At 42.6% G+C, this 18336-nt stretch overlaps 1 protein-coding gene and 1 non-coding gene across 5 annotated transcripts in view; one reads left to right on the forward strand and one right to left on the reverse strand.

Moving 5' to 3' along the window:
• The first annotated feature begins 499 nt into the window (after nt 1-499).
• The window catches only part of ECT2L (epithelial cell transforming 2 like), a 63286-nt gene continuing 45449 nt past the window's right edge, over nt 500-18336 (forward strand). For 2 of the 4 annotated variants that reach the window (XM_072965918.1, XM_072965920.1), the window contains exons 1-3: nt 500-620; nt 8382-8515; nt 9834-9946. In XM_072965918.1, the coding sequence (XP_072822019.1) occupies nt 8414-8515; nt 9834-9946 (215 nt within the window). In that variant the 5' untranslated portion in view covers nt 500-620; nt 8382-8413. Of the gene's footprint in view, nt 621-8381; nt 8516-9833; nt 9947-18336 lie in introns of those variants that run through there. The other 2 variants (XM_072965919.1, XM_072965921.1) reach the window with 2 other exon arrangements.
• Nucleotides 8697-8769, reverse strand: TRNAG-ACC (transfer RNA glycine (anticodon ACC)). Its single transcript has one exon. It is a non-coding gene; the product is annotated as a tRNA-Gly (tRNA).

The raw sequence follows: 18336 nt of genomic DNA on the forward strand, positions 1-18336 counted from the left end.
CATAAAAAAAAAAACCTTAGAGTCTTCACAATAAATACGTAGAAGCATTTTGACTAGAACCATTAGAAACTAAGAAAGATGTTGATTTGGTTTTGGTACCTCCTGGGTAATGTGAAAATTGGCAATAGTAAGTACTAAAATATTCTGAGGGTTTGCTGAAGATACGAAACGCCACAGCCTTAAAATTCCTGGCTTTGAGACCAAGCAAATGTTGGCTTCAGTATCCAAGCCTCTTGGGTCTGTCCCCTCTGCTCCGTGCCTTCAGGGGCTTCTGGGACCTGCAGTGACGCCCAGGATTCCATTGCAGACTCCCTGGAGATTGACAAAGTCACGGGGAACCAGCAGCAGTGGAGAGGGAGGTGTCGGCCGGTGCAGCACGGACGCTCTGAGCGTGGTCCACAGGCGAGCCGGTTTCTGGCCCTCTTGCGGGGAAGGCGCGGGTGCAGGTGACTTGGAGCCGTGGGCCCGCGGGGCGGGGCGGGGCCGTGTTGTCAGGTCTCTATGGAGACGGGCCGCTGCCGGCCCCGCCCCCTCCCCAGGCTGCGGCTGGGGGTCCTGCGTTCTGCGGTCCAAAGAGCAAGCATCCGCCCGGAGCCGGGTCTCTCCACCAGCTGTCAGAGGTAAAGCTCTTGGCTTCTCGGCCTCACAGCTCTTGCTTGGGACCGTCGGGGCCCGGGGCCCGGGGCCCAGTGCGCAGGCTGGTTTAGTTCCCGTGCAGCCGCGGGAAGACCCTAGGCAGCGCCCTCACTGGGCTCCCCTGGTGACCTTGGAGAAGCTGAGCAGCTCCATAATTTTCCAAAAGGCTGAAGTGGCGCTTGGGAGAAGAAAACTATCCCTGCCCTAGGGTCAGGTTTGAATTGGGCTGTGACCAGTAAACTCTTACCTCCTGCAGAACGCTCGGTTGGGACAGAAATGGAGTTAAGTCACTGAGCACTGATTTTCATAGGTTTCCAAACTGGCTCACAAGGACTCCCTCCCTCCTGCCAGTTCTCTCCCTCTTTCCTACCATGGAGTCCGGAGTCCGAAACGTGGGAAGTGGGGTGAGGGGTGGGGAGGTAGTGAAGCAGAAATACAAAGACTCTACTATGAATACAGTTTGTGGTTAGAACTGTGTAGCACTGAGAGTTAATATGCCAAGATTTGATGAACTGGATTAAATTCATGAATAGCTCAGAGATCGAGAGGATGAAATCTTAAAATCATGGTACTTATGAATATTCATCTTTTTAAAAGTACTCATGCTCTGCTTATTAATAAATATTGCCACATATCGTATCAGAATATCCTGACATCTCATGTATTCAAGTTCAGCGTAACCCGAGGAATCGTTTTCACGCCCATCTTGACATTTGTGCACCTCAGGAACCGCAAAAATCATGCTCTAAAAACAGTTATTTCTATGGGGTAAAAGGGGGGGGAGGTTGAAACTTGAAAGCCTTAGAACAACAATAACTGTTTATTTTTCTTGAATGTAAATAATACAGTCGCTTCTTGCTATAATTTTAATTTTATAGCAATTTTAATTTTAGCCAGCATTTGAGTATGTCCAGTTTTGGCTCACAAGGATGGTAGTTCCTATCCCCTCTCATGCTTTTAATATGGTAGATTTCTTCAAAATATGCTATTACTTTCATTATTTATTATTTATTTGTACATTTAATAAAAATTATCTTTCATTTCTATTTTTTCACTTATCACCCTCACTTCTCCTATACTCTAGTTCTTTTCTGCAGTCTAGAACCACACAACTTCAGAGGAGGCATATTTAAGGAGTTAAATTTTAGATAATAAACGAATCATTGTACAACATGCATGAGTGAATTGCAAAAGTACTCAAATGTAGGTACCTCTGTGCCAAGGAACAATGTTTTGTTTCGTCTTCACTCCCAAGTCAGTGTCTCATATGGTGGAGCAGGACGAGACTAATTTACATTCCTCCGGCTGTGTAACCAGTCATCTGTGGAAACAGTTAATAACAACATGGTTCTGATTTATTCCAGTGATGATTTAGCTCTCTGTATGGACTGGCAATTGCCTACCAATTTCACCCCTTAATCTGGCTTTGGTTGTCACACAACAGGCACCCCACTTTTTTCCCTGAGCACTGAGTGCCAGTGGCAATGGCTGAATTCCTCCTTGATATGTCAGTGGTAAAGAATAGTCGGGCACCAAATAGAAATTGTAATCCCAAATTAACCCATAGCGGTCATATATCCAGTTCAAGTTACACTCACACTTTTAGAAAAACCCAGTATAATTTTCAAACTTGATAGCCAGTTACTACCTGTGTGACCTTCTGGACAATTTTCTTTACTCTGTTCTTCTCCTCTGTAATCAATCTCCCAGGGTGAATGGGAGGATTAAACAAGCTCAGGTATGGGAAAGAGAATTACTAACACTTGCCAGTCAGAATAGCTACTCACAAAAAAGTAGGGTGTTAAATATAACATCTATTACCTGCTTCCTCCCACTTTGATTTTGTTACTAACCATGCTTCTTGGATCCAGTTAAACATGAGAAGAGCCACAGATTGGGGTCTCTTATTTTAGTGCTTTTTTCGCCAAACTTCAGAAGCACTTAGAGCCCTTGTTTTATAGAGTGAGGGAAGAAAGAGGTCTCCAGTTTGTGTCACTCATGCTGGAGTTTCGATTCAGTGGAAAACTGGGCTGTAAGCAAAGCAGCAACAGGCCCTTTACTCTTCCTAGAGTGGATACACTGCTTTGTGTAAAACACGAGAAATCCTAAGTGATCAAAGAAGAACTTTGTGGTACAGTAATCGGGCTTTTGGAGAAAGGATACTGAGAAAAGATGAAAAATGGATGAGAATTTGGTTTTGTACGTTTATGTTTTGGAGTGTCTGTTGGTATTAGAAGGTATTGTAACTCCCCTGTTGTAAACATTAATTCACAATAAGTTTTCTTGCCCCAGAGTGAATTCTAATCTCAAATAAGTACCCTTTCTTCCAATTTGCTGATGTCATGAGAGAACAATCTGTCAGATCTACGTATAAACTTAATTATAAGTTTATATTACCATGTAACTCATTTGACATAATGATGGAAATTTACTAAGAAGATCATACAGGTTGATAAATTGTCACAGTTGTGACGCAGTTTTCAAATCCTAATAATCAGTGACGGAATTTGGCTTTTTCTTGGCTAGCAATTTGTTTTTCAGCCCTTGAATTTAGAAAATTGGTAGACATGAGCAATTATTCATTTACTCACTCAGCAAATACTTGCCAAGTCCCCACCTGTCGGCAGGCACTGTGGTAGCAGCTTCTAGAATGGCTCCCACCACCCCAGCTTCCTGGTATTCGTGCCCGTGTGACTCTCCTCCCTCAAGTGTGGGCTAGACTTGTTTCTAATGCAGGGGTTGCCAAACTTTTTCTGTAAAGGGCCAGACAGTAAACAGTTTTGGCTTTGTGGGCCATGTAGTTTCTCTCCCAGTCATTCAGTTCCACTGTTGTACCACAAAAGCAACCACCGACAGTACATAAATAAATGTCATTAGCTATCTTCTAATGAAACTATTTACAAAAATGGGTGGTGGCCCAAATATGGCCTGCTGCCCATGTTTGCTGACTCCTGCTCTGACTAATCAAGAAGTGAGTATATCACTTCTGAGACTTTGTCACACAGATTCTGGCTTCCATCTTGACTGCCCTCTCTTGCCCTCTCACTTGCTAGCTGCCACTTTGTGAACTAAGCTGTGAAGAAACCCACATGGGGAGGGGAGCCTTCAGCCAACAAACAGCCTGCAAGGAACTGAGGCCCTTGTGCCAGCAGTCAGGGAGGAACTGAATGTTGCCAACAAGCCTTTACATGAGCTTGGACGTGGATCCTTCCCCAGTCCAACTTTGGGATGACTATAGCCCCAGCTGACACTTGGATTGTGAGAGACCCTGAGCCAGAGGACCTAGTTAAGTCATGCATGACCCCTGATTCACAGAAGCTGTGAGATAATAAATGCTTATTGTTTTAAGTAACTAAGTATTGGGGCTGCTTGTTACATGGCATTAGATAACTACAATGATACACACATCAGATAATCAGTACACACCATGATAGGCTCCTATAACAATGAACAAGGGAAATGCTGAATATTATCTCCTCCTCTTGGAGAGTCACCCTGAACATCAACACACTAAATTTCCAAAACATCCTACAAAAAAGAAATGGTTTTAGTTTTGCTCAACCAATCATTTCCCAGGCATATTTAGCAATGGATCCTGTTTTTCTGGGAAATACTTACTAATTTCTTATGGAGCTACTATTTGGAGAAATGCTGGACTATGAAAAGAATCATTCCATTTACAGAAGTAGTGGTTGCCAGCATGCCATTTCTCCCTGGACTGAATAACTAGTCAGTAATGTTGACATCTTAGAGAATGAATAAAATCCTGTGGGAATTTGTATCTTTATATTTATGTCTACATATGAGGTACTGTACTCACACATGTAAGTCCACCAGCAGAGATAGCAACTATTCTTTCTGTAATGTTTCACTCATTTTGTAACTCAGTAATCTCTTAACACAGAGGATAATAACAATTTTGAGAACTTGCTAAATAAAAATCCCTTATGTTGGCTCTTGGAGAGATTTCACATAACAACAGCTGGGCATCTTATGAAGCTAAGGATTTGTCTTGGTTTAATGTTGATTCAGAGAGAGGTATTTAATTTTCCACATTGCCATCAGGTTTTTATCTGAACAACAGATTATTATCCTGCAGTTTGCCAAGACACATCTGTGCCTTGCTTCACACGTGAGGAAACTGAGGCTCAAGGATGAAATTACTTCTCAAGCTTCAGTTTGGGGTGATCAGAGCAGGGGTCCACATCTGGTGCTCAGCCATGTCATGCTGCCCTTCTGTAATATTTCTAAAATGGTTCCTAATATGGTACATACCTTTCTGAGATGTTCTTTTTTAAAATGCGCTTCTATCTCACTGAAGTGTAGTAAGAGTAGAGGCACCACCAGCGTTTGTCTAATTCTCAGATTCTTCTGACTTGCCTGTAAAGTTTCTTCAGCAACTCCAGACTGAAGAAGTTTACATTGTTCCCTCTCTTAGAATTTATAGCAACAGAGGGTTGCTTAGAAACTTACACATTTCTGATGCTTGAATCTAGCTAGAATTTCAGTGAAAAGCGGTCATCCAGTTTGTGTTTTAATGTTGTCTGGGATGGACATAACCTCCTGAGACAGCTAGTGCTGCTGAAGTGACTGTTTTCCCACTTAGACTGAGCCGAAATCCATCTCTTTGACATCATCCATTGTTCTTAATTTTGGGCATTCACAAACCATGTGTAATTGATTTTGTATATAAAATAGCCTCCACATAGTTGATGTGTGTGTGGTATAGTGTAAGAAAGGGGACCAACTGCTTTTCTGTTTTTAAAATAGATACTCTGTTTTCTATAAATGGAAACATCTCTCTCTTCCTCTTTGATTTGTCATCTCAGAAGTGCCCATGGCTACATGAGTCTATTTTGGACTTTCTCTTCTGCTCCCCTCTTTTCATTGTCTGTCCCACACTAATACCAGGTCCTCATATCACTGCGCCTTTAATAAGTCTTGATTCACATCTAAAGTCTAGAAACACATCTCTGTCCTTTGTTCTTCCAGACTGCCTGGAATCCTTTGGCCCTTTAAATTTCCAAAAACATTTTAGAATCAGCTTTTCCAGTTACACGCCCGCCCCTCCTCCGCAATACCTCTCTAGGAGTTTTTTGAGATTGCATTGACTCTGTAGGTCAATTTGAGAAAATGAGTCTCTTCATTTTTCTGAATCAAGCCTATCTCTCCATTTATTTAGGTTTTAAAAATTTTTTTTCAGTAAAGGTTTCTAATTTACTTCAGAAAGTTGCACTTCAATTTTTTCTAGATATTTAGTAGTGTTTTATTGTTACTGTACTACTGTACAACTTAGTAGTGTTTATGTTATTGTTTTAAAACTTCTGGATCAAAATAGAAGATATAGAAAAATAGACTAATCGTTAAGTGTAGCACCCAATGAATTTTGAAGTGAACTCACCCAGGCTCCCACTGCTAGATCAGTACGTGCACTCCAGAATCACCTCTCACATCCTCCCTCCTAGTCACTACCTTCTCTTTCTCCCTAAAGATAACCACTAACCTGACTTCTAATACTTTAGCATAGAACTTTGTATAAATGATACAATACAAAATGTGTTTTGTTTCCACCTTCATCTTATGTGTATAATTCATGCACATTTTTGTGTGTAGCAGATCATTGATCTATAGTATTCCATTGCATGAATATATGACAATATATTTATCCATTCAACTGTTGATAGTTGCTTAGGTTGTTTCCAGTTTGGAGCTATCCAATGCAGCTATGAATTTTCTTGTTGATTTATTTGGCCCACAGGTGCATGCTTTCTTGCTGGGTCAAGTGTATGCATATGTTCAACTTTACAAAATAATGCCAAACAGTTTTTCAAAGTACTTATACTAATTTACACTTTGACCAGCTGTAGATGAGCATTCTAGATGCTCACCAAGGCATGGCTTTGTCAGTCTGTGCTGGATAACAGTCCCCAAATTTAGTAGCTTGAAACAGGAATCATTATTTTTCACAGTTCCATGGGTTGGCTGGCCTCATCTGGGCAGTTCTGCTTCCTGTTGTAGGCTGGGTTCACTCGTGTGGTTGCATTTACCTGGGAGCTCTGTTAGAACTGGAGTACCCAAGATGGCTTCATTCACACATCTGGTGCTTTGACTGGGGCGGCCGAAACAGCTGGAGGCTGGCTCAACCTCTGCCTTTCCGTGGAGCCTCTCCTCACTCAGTCACCTAGCCCAAGCTTATTTACGTGGCAGCTAGATCTCGAGATGCAAAAAGAAAAACTGCAAGTCTTCTTAAGGCCCAGGCCCAGAAGTCATATGTCATCACTTCCAGCATCCTGTTGGTGAAAACAAGGCAGTGCAGGCTCATGGGGAGGAAGGGCAGTTAGACTCCACTTCTTGATGGGAGGGCTGGGAAGGGAGCAGTTATTCCTGGCCGTATGTACAGTCAATATGCCAACAATTCACAAGCCTTTCACGTGTGGAATATATCTACCCCATCCCAGGACACCCAGAGTCTTGTCAGCTGTGGTGTCAGGCCAGGCTACAAGGAAGCTGGGGCTTCCCTCTTGTGTGCCCTCTTGTGCTTTTTCATTTGCTTCCTGTGATGGAAGCCACCTGCCATGTGAACTGCCCTATGGAGAAGCCCATGTGGCAAGGAAGGCAAAAGAAGCCTCCAGCCAACAGCCAGTGAGAACCGAGGCCTTCCACCCAGCAGCCCATGAGCACCTGAATCCTAGCCACAGCCACATGCGTGAGCTTCAGCCCCTTCAGATGAGACTGGGGTCCTCACCAACACCTTGGTTGCAACTTACGGGAGAACTTGAGGCAGAGGTACCTGTTAAGGACTGAATTGTGCCCCCCCACCCAATTCATGTGTTAAAGCCCCAACCCCCAATGTGCCTGCATCTGGAGATAAAGCCTATAAAGATGTAGTAGAAGTTAAGTGAGGTTATAAGGTTGGGGGCCTTCACCCAATAGGACTGGTGTCCTTATAAGAAGAGGAAGAGGCACCAGAGTGCCCCCTACCTCCACCCACTGTGCGCTCAGAATAAAGGCCTTGTGAGAACACAGCAGGAAGGCTGCTGCCTGCAAGACAGGAAGGGAGGCCTCACTAGAACTGCCCTGATGGCACCTAGAACTGTGAGAAAATAAATTCCTGTTGTTCAAACCACCCAGTCTGTGGTATTTTGTAAAGGCAGCCCTAGTAGACTAACAGTACTGTGCCCCGCTACGTTGTGCCTGGGTTCTTGACCCTCAGGAACTTTGAGATAACAATAAGAGTTTCGTGTTTTGAGCTTTTATATTTTAAGGCAATTTGCTATGTGGCAATAGATAATATATTAGTCTGATTTTTTTCTCTATATCGTCTTTTCCTCTATATCTTCCACTTACGTCCTCAACAGCTAGGCAGTGGGGTCCCCTCTTTGAGCCCTTCAGATTCTTGCTTTCCAGGGAAAAAAAGAGTCAGTATTTATGGCTGATAAGAATTGCTGAGTCATTTTCCCAGCAAAGTTAAAAACAGCTCTAGTTTGGATTCCCATTTGGGTGCAAGTAGTTGAGGAGAGAATACTTGCAGTGATTTAGAGTCATGAACTCCCTGTGAATATTTGTATGGACATCTATATATATATATATATCTAGGTATAGATAGATATGAATTGCTCTAATTTGATCTATATAAAAATATATAAATGAATTGTTGCAATTTTATTATTCCTGTAAGAACAACATTAATATGCTGGATGTTCTAGGTGGGTTTTAATTGAACATGTATTGAAATGAACCTGTAGTTTCTAGGACTGGACAAAAATAATTTGCTGAGATGTCAGCTGGGAATTCTCCCAGGGAAACCCTGGAAATGGAGAGCTTCCACACAAGATTCAGTGCTTGGACACCTTTTAGCAACAAGTCATTAAATCGACAGGTGAGTCACACCCTCTAGTATAAACCAGGGTTAATTTCTAAGGTGGATTTTACTTTGATATTCTGGGTCTTATGTTGACACATTTAAAATAAGATAAATATTTGTAAAGAACTTAGTTTTTTTCTTTTTTGGTGGAGGGTGGAGATAATTAGGTTTATCCATTTAAATTTTTTTTTTTTAATGAAGATACTGGGGATTGAACCCAGAGCCTCATGCACGGTAGGCATACGCTCTACCACTTGAGCTATACCCTCCCCTCCTGTTTTCTTTTTTTTTTTTTAAGAACTTAGTTTCTGAGTCACTGTAAACAAAAACAAACTTGCATTTGCCTGCCCCAAGAGACAGTCTCTTTTCACCCCAATCCACAGCTCCAATCTTATGGGAGGTGCAGATCTGCCTCCACTTTTGCCCTGTGGGCACCTCCAGAGGCAAAACAGAAACCTCCGGGACCCACTGGCTGCTGGAAGGGGGAGGAGACAAGAGAAGGTGCTTTTGGTGGTTTTTGGTGTGGAGACTGTTGATATGTGTTTCTTTAATTCTCTTTTCCCTCCTGTGCCAATTATATAGTTCATGGAGCCTGGGGATGCCCCCTCCTTTGAAAGGTAATGGGGCAAGTGGTCACTGAATGGCCCAGGCAGCTCTGCCAGACCTTCATGGAGAAGGCTGCCTGGGTCCCCAGACCGCATGCGTGGTCCAGGCCTGTTCAGAAGGGAAGCAGACCAGCTAGGCTGGGACCAAAGCCTGACTAGTAATAAAGACAGTGAGCTTATATGTGTCATCTGAGCAAAACTGGACTGAAACCAGGTTTAGGGGGACGCTGTTCCCTGGTGTATGTTTTCCATGGAGACATTCCTAACAATGAGTATTCAGCAATATTTACTGACTTCCACTCTGGCGGGTGCTCTGAAAATATTGGACTGTAGGTTAGTAAAATCATACCTACTTCAAAAGGCCTTGTTTTCACAATTAAACAAGTGAACTGTATGTGTTTTCAAGATGAGATGTTTGGACTCTGTTTCCCTGGCCATATTAGCTTAGGTAGAAACAAGAGTCAGGATTCGTGACCTCCCTGGGCTGCCCTTGGGCACTTCTGTAATTACATCCCCACCAGCCCACCCAACTAGCTTGCGCTCATCTGCATCCCTGGATAAAAGCAGTTTAAGAGAAAGGAAAGACCCTTCCTACATATGTGAACGTGCTTTGTGAACTGTAATGTGCTATGTAAATATTAGCTGTGAGGTTGTTACGTTGCCAACAATCGCTTAGTAACTAAGAATGTATAGAACTGTAAGGAAAATGTCACCCCCTCTCCTTACAGCTCTTTCAGGAAAGAGTTGCTCTTATAAGTCATTGGTTTGACCTCTGGACTAACAAGCAACGTCAAGAATTCTTATTCACGATTTTTTTACGATGCAGTAAATCACAATTAAGGTAAATGTAGCCTAATAATGTCATTATCTTAAAGAAAATACCATAAAGTGTTCATATAACCTTTAAGAGTTTCTTTTTTTTCCTTTAGAAAAAAAAATAAAACAATTGATATTTAAGGTTTATAAACAGTCTTCTCTAGTGCTGCTTTCTCTTTGAGGATGAAAGGGAGCCTTGGGGGGGCTTGAACACCTTCATACCCAGTGGGTTGTTTCATTTTGGAAAAAGTTATAAACGGCGTCAGTCAGTGAACTTTTAACATTCTCTTAGTATATTAAATTCTCCTTGGAACTATCAGACAGACAAGATACTTCAAATGATATATGATATACAGGTAGGTACTCTGAAATATTTGTTACATGAATGGATAGATCTGAAAAATATCTGAGAAGTGACCATAGCAGCAACATTTAGGAATCTGGGCAAGACTTGTATGGCAGTGGTCTGATTGCCAGTAAGTCTTGGCTCTTATTCTTTCCCTTGCATCCTATTATGTCTATAATTTACTTTAAAAATACTCCAGCACGGATGGTGTGACATGAAAAGTGTTGGTTGAACTTACACTCGGGGGCTGCCAGTTTTTGTATCAGGAGTTGGTACTCCTGGGGTGATTAGTTAGCGCTGTATTGGAAAGGTCACAGTGTCTCAGTTATTATCAGGTACTTTGCTAATTAGCACATCAAACATTGGTTATTATCAGAGCAACTAGTGGCTTGTTAACTTGCCAGATGAATGCTACAAGTGGACTGTCTTTGATGAAATTAAAGGTATTCAGATATGTGGACTGATCAAATATTCTAGAGAGCCCTCTACATGCCTGTACCTGGTTGAAGAATCCAGCCAGGCCAGTAGGTGCTTAAAAGGATGGGTTTCCAGGTTTTGTCTCCAAATAAATGACCTTGTTAGACTGGGGGATTTCTGGCAGCCTGAGGCCAACAACAGGGGTCATAATGGAATCCTATTTCTGGAACACTGTCCTTTCTTAATTGAGTGAACATTTCACCCAAAGGGCAGAGAGCTAGGATGTCATCAAGTCTGCAGAAGAGACCGTATGAAGTGATTTGGGCTTATTTACTTAAGTTCATTCAGTGGACCTCTGGGTAAGGGATCATTTGGTGTTGCTTTCATTACAACCAGAAGTAGGATGCTCTTGGAGGGAGAGGCTAACCTTCAAACTTCTTAAGTAGTTACCAAAAAGTATCTGAGAGCTGTGTGAGACCAAATCAGCTCATTTGTTTACAATACCTGCCTCTCATTTGCTTACACTTCTGCCTGCCTGTCTCTTTCAATCAGCCATTTCATCTCTCCTACCCACAAGCTCACCTTTTCTGTTGTCAGCTTTCTTTTGCATCCGTGGGCTCATAGTGGATTGTCCCTGATGGAGTCACCTAGTCACTGGCGGGGGGAGACAGACATCTTCTAGTTCTGTGTTGAAAGAGGCTGCAAAGACAAGCCACAGACAAAGAGGCTCTTCAGTCAAGGCTTAAAAATCAGGGAAAGGGAAATTTTTATGGTGGTCACAGGCTAGGTTTCCTTTGGCTCCAACTTCGCAGCTTTCACGATAAAATAATAGATCAAACCCCATACCTATAATTACTCTGTGGGGCATCGTTGTCTAGTCTCTTGTATTACAAACCAAGCAATTTTCGTTGTGACCACTGGAGGTCGTTAGGGATCTTGTGGTGTACATTGAGGCTCATTAACATTAGGCCTGATGTTTTTTTCACTGAAAACTGCATCCACTGTCTGGTACCTGAGTTCTTCTTTCTACAGGACAAGGATATGTAACCAACTAACCTGGTTCAGTGAAGTTACTTTGCTTTGTTGGATAGCGGCTGTGTTTCTACAGAAAGCTGTATGTATTTCATAGTTCCGTGAAGCTGTCATTACATGTTTGAGGGCTACTGATTTCAGCAGAAGTTATATGTCACTTTCTGGTTTCTAGATTTGGCATCCTGAAACCATCTTTAATGTGTTGTGGTGGTTTTTGTTGTTGAACATCAATTAGTTCATTCCCCGGAGTCTGGATGAAGTCTTTCTTATACTGCTTCCTCCTCATCTCTTTCCATCAGCCATGTCTTCTCTCTTACCAACGTCTGCAGACACCAGGTGCAGGTGGTCTAATCCAATGTGAGCTGAGCTTGATTTTAATTAAATCCAAAAGCCCAGCTCATTTTCATTGTTAGGCTAAAGTTAATACAATAACATTTCTAAGCATCTTTATTGTGACACAATTCACATACAATAAAATACATCCATGTAAAGGGAACAGTTCAGTGGATTTAGCACATTCACAGACTTGTGCAACCATCACCACAATCTAAGTTTACAGCATTTTAATCACCCACAAAAGAAACCTCTTATCCATTAGCAGTCATTTTCCATTCCAGTCAGCCAGCCCTGTGCAACCACAAACTTCTTTCTCTATAAATTTGCCTATTCTGGACTTTTCGTATGAATAGAATTATATAATATGTAGCCTTTTGTGACTGGCTACTTTCATGCATTATAATGCTCTCAGGGTTCATCTATTTTATAACATGTATCAATACTTTCCTTTTATTGCCAAATGATATTCCATAGTATGGATGTGCCATATTTTCTTTATCCATTCATCAGTTGATGGACATTTGGGTTGTTCCCACATTTTGGCTACTGTAAGTAATGCTGCTATGAACATCTGTGTATAAGTTTTTCTATATGGATGTTTTTATTTCTTTTAGGTTTATAACTAGAAATGAAATTGGTGGGTCAAATGGTAACCCTGTAATGAACTTCTGACTATTAAGCATTTCTTTCCTATAGTCCCTGTTTCCCCCATAACTGTGAGTAAGCTTGTGAATAAACAAGAGAATTTAGCATGATTTGAATGCCTGAAATCTTTGTATGTAAGTTCAAGCGTCTTTGTGCAATACCTTGCTCTCCAGGCAAAGAAGCCATTGTTTTGGATGCTTTGTTTTATAATTTCTGAATAACTTTGTTTTGACTCAGGCAGTTAGAAAGCTTGAACAGAATACTGTGGTATTGGTCAGAAATATGCTGTCACGATGTTTGTTAAAAGTTTCTTTTTAATCTCTACAAGATATGTTTAAATATCTAAGATTTTTCTTTTCTGTCTTAATAAATATTCCATATGGTTAAGGTTTTGGAAAATTTCTTAAATGGAGATTTATGATATTTAAAACATTTTTCAAAGGTTCACCTTCTTAAACCATCCCTCTGGCAATTTCTCCCTCTCACCTCAACTTAAGTGCCACCCTCCCCTGCCACCCCTCCCCGAAGCCTTTCCTGCTCATCTTTCACCCCCAGCGATTTTTCACAAACCTCTATCATGGCATTTCCCCCCAGATACTGTGCTTGTAAGGCCACATGTCCAGGGGTGTTGTCCCCCTGCTGCTTGACCAGGCTGACCTTTCCTGTGACTCCTTAAAGGAAACTGGGTTGTTTGTGTCTGTCACACTTGGAGAAACCTATTGAGAAGTTTGAGTCAGTCACCTCGTCACACTGGTGGGACCGGTTTCAAATTGCTTCTGTTCATTAGCAGGTAATGCCTCCTACAAAGGCCTTTCCTGCTGGGGCTGGAGCTGTTGAAACTTGTAGCTTTTCCTGGTGGGTGGGGCAACATTCATGCAACTGCATTCCCAAGAGATGAATGGATTGGGGGGGTGTGTCTGTGTGTGAATGTAGGGAGAAGGTAGGGTGAGAGAGATTACAAACAGGCAAGGATTAGCTCTCGTCACTTGTCTGTATCAGAACCAAGTGGAAATGGGGTTGGAGGGCAGAAAAATGTACTGACCAGTGTAGAGTCAAGAGAACACCGGCCCCGACTCTCACATCCGTGCACACACCCCCTGTTCATAGGCAGCCCCGGGACGGCTCAGTTGAGGATGTCTATCTCAGCTGTCATCTGTGAGGAAATCTAATGCATAAATGTTTCAGAGACAATATACTTCTAGATGAACCTTAAAATATAAGAACAGCCACATCACTACGAGATACTGATGTCCATCTGAAAGGAGGATGTTTCTGTGTGCAGGTGGTGGAGAGGAGAGAGGAGTATTCAAAGGCATACTGTTTTCTAGATATCCAAGACAGGCCTGAAAATGTGGGTCATCCTGACCCTCCTCCCCTCGGTGCCATATTCTGGACATATTTCTGTCCTTTCACATAGATCAGAGGGTCGTGGGCAACCACATGAAATATTAGCATTTGTTGTTGGGGTGGGTTTTAGGGGTGGATGAAGCTAAGAAAGAGAATCCTTGAGTTTAAAAGGAAGAGAGAAACCAAAACCCGAAGCTGTTTTACTGGGCAGGGGATGGAGACAGAGGAAAAGTGGGTGGTGGGAAGGCCATTGGCTTCCATCAGGCAAAGCCCCCGCACTGGAGGTCCTCACTTCCCATTTTGTAAGTGGTGCCAGTCCCCTGTATAATGTTTCACTTCTCCTTACAGCATGTAGCTCCACCTGACACTGTGTTGGTCACAGTACAAGCTTATTTTTTTTACCCGCTGCCTATTCTGCTAGAAGATTGCTTCATGAGAACAGGGGCTTTTTTTTTTTTTTCCTGATAACTATTTCTGTCCCTGGCACTTGGAGCAATACCAGGTACATAGTAGCCACTCAATAAATGCTTGCTGAATGAATGAAGATGTGTAAAACTCTCCTTATTACAACAATAACAAAAAGATAATTGGAAAAAAATTCCTTGGATAGTTCTCTAGGAGGAAGGAATTTTTCGAGATACTACAAGTTTTAGAACATAGGGTATTACTACTACTTGGCTTCATTCAAGACTTTTCATTAATCAATTCAAGATCTCTGTAAAGCAATTCCCAAATGAATTATGCATAATACTAATACCCAAGGGTGCTATGTTGCACACCTCTAGGGGGTGCTATTTCACACTGTCATCTGTGTGAGTGGATTGAAAGTTGTTCACCGCATGACTTCTCAAATGTAGCAGCCCTGGTAATACAGCCATTTATAAGTGGCGTGATATTAGCTTCCAGATCTACCAAGTGTCGTTTCACCTTCTGTGTAGGAATAGTCAAATCAATAGATAATTCATTGGAAAGTGGAACCAAGGTGTCAAGAGACCATTTGTCTCTGTTCTGCATTTAAAAATCTCTTTAGGAACTTTCCAGGAGGGTTGTGGCAGAGTAAGAGCAGAAGGGGCTGCCATGAGACCCCCACCGGCTAGCACGTCTTAGCAGAAGTCAGATGCTCTTAGTACACAGTAAGTGTTCAGTGAGAGTGCGTCATCTTTCCTCCTGCCCTCTGCTGGGAGGGTTCTCTTCACTCTCAAAGGGACTCAAAAAGAAACTTGAGGAAAGGACATGCTCTCTTCTGCCCTGTGGCCTCTGCTGTGTGCGGAGTTCTGCTCACAGTGGTCTGTTACCTGGGAGCCACCTCGGGGAACAAACTTGAGGACCAAAGCAAACCATCAAGGCGGCAGAGTGAAAATACAGAAAACCCTTAACCCTTGATGACACTGAATCTTTGAATTCACTGACCTTGGAGCTACCCTGATTTTCCTTATTTATTAAAAGTGCAAAGAAGATAAATCGGTTTTAAAATGGTCCATAACAGCCCATTTATTAGTCGTCACTTCTCATAACTCTGAGAGTGTAGCTGAGAACCAGCTAGATTTGGAAAAACAAAAAAGCATTTAGCAGTCAGACAGATGTCCTTTACACATAGAAGAGAGCCCCTCAGAGCCTCATGCAGAGTCTAAGTATTTAATTAATTCAGGGCTTCAAAAAGGATTATACATTCTCTGATGGACACCATACATGTATTTAACACTCTGTACTTGACTTTGGCATCAGCATCAGGATCTGCTAGCTGCCTCTTCTACCAACGGAAGGTCAAGTTCACCGATGTTGGGCCGGCTAGGCCCTGCAGAGTCACTAGGAGTTTGTGAAAACACAAACTGCGAGCCTCATCCACAGACATTTTGGCTCAACACACCTGGGATGGGGCGGAAGAAGCTGTGTTGACTAAGTTCCCAGGGTGATTGATCCACAGCCAAGTGTAAGACACAGAGCCCTGGGTGACATGAAGGCCTCAAGGCTTCGTCTTCCTTTTGATTCTACTCCTTCTCGGAAGCAGAAACACAGACCATACGAGAGTCCTGTCCCTTCTATTCTCAATTAACAAAAGTACTTGCTCAGGTTTTGTCGGTTTTTCATCTTTCACTTGCGATGCTTCTTAGTGGTTTTAGAAAGTTTCATTGTAAGTAACCTTAAACTTGACACAAATAAAAAAGAAAATATTTTACTCTCATATAATTGGAAAATTCAGAGGTAGGTTTGGCTGCAGTTGAAGCTTGATCCAGGAGTTCAGTAATAAAACCAATGACTTATTTCTTTCTGCCCCTCTGCTCTGCCTTCAGCAGTCATGGCTTCATTATGGTTCCTCAGTTGTGTCTAGAAGAAAAAAATGTCCTTGGTTTCACTCTGATTGAACTAGTTTAGGTCCATGCCCACTTCTGCCAAGTGCTGGGGCCATGGGATTGACCCACATGAATTGAATTAGCCTTAAATCATGTGCTTGACCCACATGAATTGAATTAGCCTCAATCATGTACTTTTTGGCATCAGGAGTGGAGTCAGCTCTTACAGAACCACATAGACCACCAAATAGGAACTGAGGTTATTTTACCTAAAAAAGGGAAAGTGAACGTTGGGTGCCAAAAGCTAAAGTCTACTTATCCAGCACTGAACGAACATTCACTGCAGGTCTGCTGTGTACCAAGCGTTGTTCTTAGTGCATCGGATTCAACACTACACAGAGTGTAAAAGACTCCTGCTCTCTGAAGTTCATACTTTAGGAGACTAAAAGTTACCCTAAAATGGGAAATGTGAGTACCCACGCATCTCACTGAATATCTGACAGCACTCTATAGCACCACTGGAAATATCTGGGGGTGTTTCGCATGTCTCGGAAGTTAGGGCAACGTGGTAGACTGGATAATGGCACCCAAGTAAGTCCACGCCCTAACCCCTGGAAACTATGAGTGTTACCTCATATGGCAAAGGGGCCTTGCAGATGTGATTAAGGGTCTTGTGTTGGGGAGATTATCCTACATCACTGGGGCTCCATATAATCACAGTGGTCCTTATAAGGGATGCGAGAGACATCAGAGTCAGAAGAGAAGACATTGTGATGATGGGAGATATAGAGAGATTTGAAGATCTGGGGCTGCTGGCTTTGAGGATGGAGAAAGGGGACATGAGCCACGGAACACAGGCAGCTACTAGAACCTGAAAAAGGCAAGGAAGCATGCTCTCCTCTCAGAGCCTCCAGAAAAATCCAGCCCTGCCAACACCTTGACTGTAGCCCTGTGAAACTGATGTCAGACCTCTGACCTCCAGAACTCTGAGAAAACACATTTGTACTGCTTTAAGCCACTAAGATGGTGGTCATTTGTTATAAATGATCAGGAAACTAATACAAGCAGTGATTTTTTTCTCCTCCTGCTTTCCAACTTCTTTTTCTTCATCCTTTATTCTAATTTACACATATCTATTTACCGCCTGCTAAGTTACAACTACCACACCAGGTGCTGGGGCCAGAGCAGCACCCAAGACGGCCACCGTGCCTTTTCTATGGGGCTCACAGTCCAGGGGAAGAGAAAGACTTCAAATGGTGAATGAGTCCAAAAAACGACTAAATTTGAGGGTAAGCAAGAATGGAAACACAAAAATAGAGCTTGAGTTAGACTACAGTGCACATTTAAGTGTACAGGATTCAGGTTGCGGCAAAGGATGTGAATGTTAGTTAAGCAGGGCTCCGTGAGCGACAGGAGCCTCCCGAGGGGAAGTGCTCGAGGAGCAGGAATAGTCAGCCTGTTGGGAAGGTGAGGGAATTCTGGCAGAACCCTAGAAATATCACCCTAAAAACCCACTAACATCACCATATATGGTTACCTATATGTTGCAAAATTGCTTTTTACCAGCCATGTGACTTGGACCCACCATGCTGCTCCCAGAGAAGGTTTCTTGCTCCTTCCTCAGGACTGCATTGCTTCATTAGACACAATAAAGTTATATAATCATAAGAATCGCACAAGGGAAGTCATGTCCATGTGCACGCTTTATCCTTTATTTTCGACAATCCAAGGGGAGGCCTGGCCAGCCCAATAGATAGCAAAGAAACAGCTCCAACTGTGCTAAGAGACAAAGGGAAAGTATTGGGGACCTCACCTAGTCCAGGGGATCAGGGAAGCCTCCCCTGAGGATTGGACATTTAGGCTGGAATCTGAAGGATGTGTAGGATTTAGACAAGCCAAGACTTGGAGGATGAGTGTCCCACCTGGAGGGGACAACTTGTGTGAAAGCCGTGGGCCCTTTTTGTGAATTCAACAGTTACATTGGGCTTTCGTAGAAGCATT

The sequence above is a fragment of the Vicugna pacos genome, chromosome 8 (genome assembly GCF_048564905.1).
Source record: "Vicugna pacos chromosome 8, VicPac4, whole genome shotgun sequence".
NCBI classification, from domain to species: domain Eukaryota; kingdom Metazoa; phylum Chordata; class Mammalia; order Artiodactyla; family Camelidae; genus Vicugna; species Vicugna pacos.